The sequence below is a fragment of the Musa acuminata genome, chromosome BXJ3-5, assembly GCF_036884655.1.
Source record: "Musa acuminata AAA Group cultivar baxijiao chromosome BXJ3-5, Cavendish_Baxijiao_AAA, whole genome shotgun sequence".
Taxonomy (NCBI): Eukaryota; Viridiplantae; Streptophyta; class Magnoliopsida; order Zingiberales; family Musaceae; genus Musa; species Musa acuminata.
Window position 1 is genome coordinate 31677208 of NC_088353.1, and position 7516 is coordinate 31684723.

Below are 7516 nucleotides of genomic sequence, written 5' to 3' on the forward strand. Positions count from 1 at the left end.
GGGGATTAGTCACATGATGTCACGTGCAGGGGATTCGTCAAAGGATGAGATGGTGTTGTTAAAATTAAGAGTCAAATATAGTAATTTTAAATTATGAGGATACCAATATATAAAAAAGAAAATTAATTATAGTAATTTTAAAATTAATTTTTTTTAAAAAATAATTATTTAAAATGCAAGCACCAGAGGGAACATAAATATGTAATTAGCCCTGGAATTCATCGCATCGATCTCCTTTCCCCCGCACCAAAAGAAGAGGTTCCCCGAACTGCCCACGTTCCCCATTTCGGGTCACTTTAGACATGAATTACCTCTGATGAGCTCGGCCACCGCCGTCGTTCCCCCTCAGAGACGATGAAGAACTCTTTCGCCGATGGATACCGACGGGATCAACGTACCAGATCGCTCCCCCGATGGATCCACGGACGTGGCCACTCGGATGAACTTTGACGGCGAGGCGATCGAAGGCGCCGACAACCCCAAGATTGTCGACTGGGAGGACCTGCAGCAGGAGCTTGCTCGCCTTTGGAGCCTCTCGTCGGCCCTTGGAAAGGCCAAGGAGAGGAAGGCGTCCCTCGCCCGGCGGCTGGAATCGATAATCGAGGTAGGTTTTGTGTTTTGCAATCATGTCTCTAGGGTTTCGATTTTAGCGGAAAGATTTCGTCTTTAGCCTTCTGACACTCTTGGTTTCAGTCAGAGGACAACTGGTTGGCTCTTTCATTCTTATCTCGCGAATTTTAGTTTGCAATGATCGTATCAAATTAAATCGAGGGACCAGTCCCTTGAATTTATTGGGATTCACAATTTCCTTTTCACTAAATATTTGCATGGAACTGTTGGAGCAGATAGTAAAGACTGCCATTTTTAACTCAAAATGGTTTCCTTTGTATCTCCTTTTGATATTAGTTATCACAGCTCCTCCCTCAGCACCACATGTTCCAGTAGAGTTGCTGAACATAGAATGAGCTAGAATCAAACTGGATCATATCTTTTGCCTTCTTCTTGAATAAATATTTGTTTATATACGGTGAAAACAAATTGTTAGGAGGGTAGTTTTATTTGATGAGATAATTCACATTTTTGGTAGGTTGTTGCAGTGTTGATTCCAGAACTATCATTGCAATAATGTTCTGTTTCGATTTGGTGATTATTATTATAGCAACTTTCCTTTTCTTCTTGTCGGGTAATTGCTTGGTTTCTTCTGCATATGTCACTTTTCTGAGCTTTGGCTAATTAGTTCACTGGTTAGCGGCATGGTAATATGGTGAACAGGTGAGGAAAGAATCAATACGTCAACACAATGAGCTAGAGGAAATGAAACAGAAGTTGGAAGTTAAGAGGCTTGCATTGTCAAGTTCTTCAATGCACTTTAACAAGACATCAGAAAATGTTAAGAACCAAAAGGATCAGCTTTCTGCTGCCATCAGAATGTTGCTGGTAGCTGGCAAGACCCTCGATGCAGCCCACCAGCAACTGCAGGTACTGGGATTAATTAAATAGGCACCCCTGAGTTAAAGAGCACTTAATGTTGAGAAGATTGGGTGCATGTGTATCCTTATTTTATTCCTATAGCAGTTAGTCAAGAAATGCTGATTTTAATTACTCAAGAATTAAAATCAACAATTAAGTTGTTGATTCCTGTAATTGATTTTAATTATTCAAGAAATGCTGTATCGTTTTTCTGTTTTATTGGTTTAGGCCAACTAACTTATGACACTAATCTGCCCACTTATTCTTTTGGTGTAGGAAGCTAATAGATTGCTATCTGGAGAAAGGGGTTATGGTAATCTGAAAAACCTGCAGAAGCTGCTGCGGTTGAGGCAACAACATATGATAATTCAGGTTTCAACACTTTACCCAGTCAAGGGTATGAACGAACAGGCATTTGGGGAGACAATTGATTCACATTCTGATGGTAAGATTTTAAGTTTGTTAATCCTATCAATCTGTGTATATGGGTAAGTTCTCATCTTTAAATTAATTGACAGGCTAAATATAATCTCGTATAATTACCCGCTTAAATTTTAGATCATTGGACAAGTACGAAACAACATATAGAAGACCACGTTGTTGAGACGGATGCATGAGTTACTACAAAAAAGAAAAATAAAAAAGAATACATTGATGAAAATTTAGGGGTAATTTTCCTCAATCGAATGAGGGATTTCCATTTATTGTGGTATTGACATGTTAAAAGAAGACTCACAAATGCACCATTAAAGGTGAGTCAATTTGGAATTATGGTGTAATGACAGGTAGATGTATGCTAACATTTTATAAGAAACAATAAAAGAAATTTTATAGCCCCTAGTTTGACTAGTGATAAATGGATATTGTTATAAACAAAGCTTAGTGGTACAAATCATCATGTAGTTGCTCCATAGTAATTGCTAATTGGGTCCCTACTTAATTCATAGAATGTTTTCTAGTGAATTAATAGGAAAAATATTGAACCAGTTCAAAGAATTTGAATAAAGTTAGTGTTATAGTCTTACATATAGGCTTCATATTTTTTTTTGCATAAGGTAAATGGTGAATGCGGAATTCGAGCCTAGGACCTTGCCATAAGCTTTCAAAATCTTTACCGTAGCCAGCACCTTCAAATAGGCTCCATATTGGCGTTTTGCACTTTCTTTTAGTTTTGCCTCTAACACTTCCTTCTTTAGTTCATAACGGAAGTGGATTTCTAGATCTATTATCTAGAAGAGTAAACTACATAATAACATGAAGTTGCTGCAATGAAGTCAAAAAATCATTCAAGCATAGGTCTCGAAACCTTGCAATCATCTGCATAACTGGCAATCCAAGTTCTTTAGACATCTCTACTTAATACACAAGACATGATAATCTGATGCTATAATACTATTCCAGTACAATAACATTATGCACATAGTATCTTTATAGTACCACTTCCTTAGGATTAGGAAAAGGTGCCTATTAAATCTTGGTGAGATACTGGTTCCGGTAACTGATTGGACCAGCATGGTACCTGTATACTATGCAGTATGCTAATTCATATTGCTCAGTATTACCAGGATAAAAACCCAACCAGTATTGATCAATATGGTGTAGCATTGGTCCATGGTCATACTGATGAATACTGGTCCATACTGACTTAGACAATCAAAATTTATTTTTAGTTCTAGTTGAATTAGTACTACCTGCCAACTTAGTTTAGGGAGATGGATTTGGAACATCTCCCAATTGCAATAAGATTTTCCTTTGACCATCGAGTCTTTCGAATTCTGTCAGCTGCAATCCATATCACCTTTTAGTCAAAATAGGCCTTGTAAATCATCATGTCAACATCCATATCTGTTGTGAAGTCAACCACCATGATTGGTCCTATTGGAATAGATTTGGCTGCCTCATACAAGGCCCCATAGATTTTTTGAACATGGCATGTTTGTTGGATCCAAATTGTGTTGTAATAACTACCCTTATTTTCCTGCGATGAGGAGGGTTGATGTTGCTAATCTCAAGCATGATATTGGTCAGGAATCTTACATCTTGATCCTTGAATCAGGGTGATCTGCTTTTACTAAATGTCTTTGTCACTGTGCTTGAACTTCATTGACATGGAGTTAAAGTGATGCAGAGGAAAACACTTCTTTGGTTGAAACAACTTGATACAGATTTTGAGTAGTACAACTACAACAACTTTGAAAGTCTGGCCTGATTGCTTTAAAGGAAGTTTGAAACCGAGGCATCTATACCAGATGTTCGTTGTTCAACATTGTGCCTAGATTTTAAAGCTAGGCTTGTCGCTTTTTTGAGAGGAGGAGAGACCTGCACACAGCAAATTCGTACTGTTATGTTCTCTGGTCTGTACACTTGAAATGATAAGTGTACTGGGTGTATCAAAACAAATTGGATGAAATTGTCCAGTCCACATACTGTAATGGCCAAAATTATCGGTTTGCATATTGGTTGGCAATCAGATTGGTAAGTATTGGTCTGAACCAATCATTATGATGAAAACTAAAATATTTTATCAAACAATACTAGTACATAAGCAGGTTTGTCAGTCTGTACCAATTGGTGGGGTTGAAATATAAACCCTCGAGTCAAAACATACTAATAAAGACTTTTGTTTCATGGTTACATTTAAATATATAATTAGCATATTACATAAATATGGTAATATATTATATGGTAGAACAAGATAGAGATATTAGTTAGTCTTTATGTTGAATTTTTAAATTATTTCTAATTCTTTATTTTTTTAAACTTTTTTTCTGGTTATTTAAATTTTTAGATTTTTAGATGGTATTTTTTTTTCAAAAGCCAATCCTTTAATTTATATTGCTCAATGTGGCACACCTAGTTTGATCTTGATGGTCATTTGCATGACCAAATCCACATTGTAAGTCTGATTTTAGAAAATGTAGCTTGGTGTTGTTCACTCTGAACAGCCTCCTGATTTGAAACAAACTCTCATTTTAGGACAAGGCACTTACATCATGTAGAAAATAATGTGTAACCTTCTAATCTGTAGAAGCTCCTAACATTATTTCATTTTGTTGCCAAGCCTTATGGTTTAGATTAATTTATTATTATTTTTTCTTTGGTTTTGTCCTTTATGTTAATCTTTCAAAGAATCCTGTCTGATGTAGGACTAGTTATCGGATTTTATTTAATATATATTCTTTTTTATTTTAAATTGCTTTAACTTTAGTGGAAAGAGTGATTTGAGAATACTATCCTTCTGTGGTGTCAAGTTTTTAGACAAAAAATGCATTCTATAGAAAGTGGTCTGAATCCGGGAACTTCTTGGTTATTAATGCAAAGGTATCGTCTTTTGCTTAAATAATAAGCATGTACAACATCCATCTGCTAAAGCTAATAGATCTTTGTTTATGTTTGCAAAATTTTGATTTAACTTATTAAAGTTATATTTGTGGTTAGCTTTGTATTGCATCCGATGCCTTAATTTTATTTATTATTGTATATTTTTATAAGATGAAAAACAGGTGAAAGATCATAACCGTTAATTTTATTGTTTTAATGAGATCCTTTTAATGTGTCTGCACTGTGTTTTCTGTCTACATTAGTAGTCATTGTGATGAACAAAATTGCTTTCAGGATATTCTACTGGATCACCCTCACCAAATGAGTCCAGACCTTCACACTCATCATCATTGACAATATTAGGTCTCCAACTAACTATACTTCCTTCAAAAAAGAAACTTTTTGGTGACAAGAAGGAGGTCCAGAAGTCTGCAAGTGCTTTGGGTTATGTTGCACATGTAAGTTTATCATCTGAATTTTTGACCTTTGTAAGAAAATGGCTTGACTTAACTGAATATCCACTGACAGTTTTGTTCCTCAAATCTTTGTTTTTTTTTTTTGCCTTAAAGCTATTTAAAATACAGCTAAGTTTCTTCCTTCTAAGCATGTCACCTGAAGATTGTGCTCAACATATATCAGGAATAGAATAGATGTGTCTTTTAATTCATGCTTGTTTGTTTACTTGTCTCAATAGGCAGTCTCACTTATTTCATCATACCTTGATGTGCCTCTTCGATATCCTTTGCGCTTGGGAGGCTCACGTTCATACATTCATGATTATGCACCTTTAGTTGAGATGACTTCGTCTGATTTGGTGGCAAATCTGGCATCGATGAGCATGACTGCCAAGCCCACAGAATTTCCGCTTTTTCTAGAGGGCCAATATACCACAAGAGCAACCTATGCAATATTTTTGCTGAACAAGGTTTGTTTTTTGTATTGTTCTCTTCTTTTTGAATTAGTGTGGAATCTGTCACAAACGCTCTTCATTTAACCAAGAGTCATCTTTTCAGTAATGTCCATGATTACGATGATATTATCTGATGAGAGTAAGGCTCTTATAAGGTTTATTTTTAAGTGACTATCACAATACTTCAAGCTTTTCCCGACCAAAATGAGTTGATATGAACAAGAACTCACATGAAACTGAAAAGTCGAGCTGCAAGAAAGAAAACTGACTCTCACTGCTATGTGAAACTTGTAAATTTGTGCAGACCACCTAGCCAAGTGATTTTCTGCAAGAGAATGATATTTTTAATCTGAAAATTTGGGTTGCCAATGTATTTCAGTAAACTCATGTAATCATTCTAAAACCAGAAAGCCACTCTATAAGTTCCCTGTAATGAGTAAATACCAGAGGGAAGTTATATTTACAACCTTTGAAATTTGTTCATTATTATAACCTTCAAAACTTGTTCATTAATGCCAATATGTTCTTTTCTTAAGTGCTTCTGAAATTCTCTACTGAAAACAGAATCGTGCTCGATGAAAAGACACTTGATTTTGGTATTAATTGGATGTAAATTTACTGTTCTTAGAGGTTGTTGGTGATAAATGTTGGATTTGCTTTTTTCATCTTCTGCTAATTCTTTGTTATTGATTTTCACCTTTCATTCAGCAGGTTTATACAGTTCACATAGTCATTTTTTAAATTTTTTTCTTGTAAATAGTTTCTCCCAGCATTTGCATTTCCTACTTATAAATAATGTTGGGTAACAGAAAAGTTTTTTCCTCTTGCAATTTGGTATTAGGATCATATCGCTTTAAGAACTATTTTTATCAAACCTTTGCCAACGGCCAGTACGGTGTCGATGCAAGAACTGAAAGAATGTGTGGGTCTTTCAGTCAATCCCTCCACTAGTGTATGCATGTAATCTTATATGATTTGTAAAAAGAAATGCACAAATAATTATTTGGACAGGTCTTGCTGGTATAAAGGGCACTGAAAGTTTACGTGCTTGTAACTCGTTTTTAACTTTTATGGCCTATGTAGGATTTGGAGCAGCTTTTGAATTATATTGGTGTTCAGAGTTTGGGGCCACGTCATGTGTTAGCCAATTTGAAGGAGCTTATGCGTATCATCCAATCGGAGGAGTACATTTGCTGGTGACAGATTATGTGCACCAATTTGTGGGATTACATTGTTGTAGTGTTTTCGAAGCTACTTATCTTCACTAATATATTGGCAACAACTTTGTGGCCGAGTCAGACTGAAAGAAGACATGGGAGTTTTACGGTCACTCTCATTCAAAAAGGTTTTTTTTTTTTTATATGTAACTTTTGTATGGGAACTCTTTGTGAAATCATTATCTCATATTGAATAACTTTTTTCATTCTATAAAATGCAAAATGTTGCATGCTTGGTGTTTAGTCTTCTCTCTGATTCCTTGTATCATCTCTCTTTTTAATGCTTCTGTGCTTCTAGATTCTGGTCTATGGTTAACTTTTATGTTAAAATATTTTGATTGATGATCGACCGACCGACGGACAGAAGCTCGGCTTGAGAAATTTAGGATCTCCATGGGAACACAGAGTTCTAATACAAACTTATGTATTCTGTGGAATAATCAAGATGACTGTATTCTCTACGTCTCTATCAGGGAGAAGCAACAATTCTCAAAATAATTTTTTCTACGAGATCTTATTTTAGGCAGATGATTCATTCAAGCCTCTTAGGCAGTGCGGTTTTGATTTTAGTAACTCGAAGAGGAGGAAGTTCCAATAG

At 35.6% G+C, this 7516-nt stretch overlaps 1 protein-coding gene across 1 annotated transcript; it reads left to right on the forward strand.

Moving 5' to 3' along the window:
• The first annotated feature begins 217 nt into the window (after positions 1–217).
• Positions 218–7161, forward strand: LOC135637932 (vacuolar protein sorting 38-like). The gene is made up of 6 exons (XM_065150821.1): positions 218–604; positions 1273–1479; positions 1747–1915; positions 5086–5249; positions 5486–5716; positions 6785–7161. The coding sequence occupies exons 1-6, from the start codon at positions 374–376 to the stop codon at positions 6899–6901; spliced, it is 1119 nt and encodes a 372-aa protein (XP_065006893.1). The 5' UTR covers positions 218–373; the 3' UTR covers positions 6902–7161.
• The last annotated feature ends 355 nt before the right edge of the window (positions 7162–7516 follow it).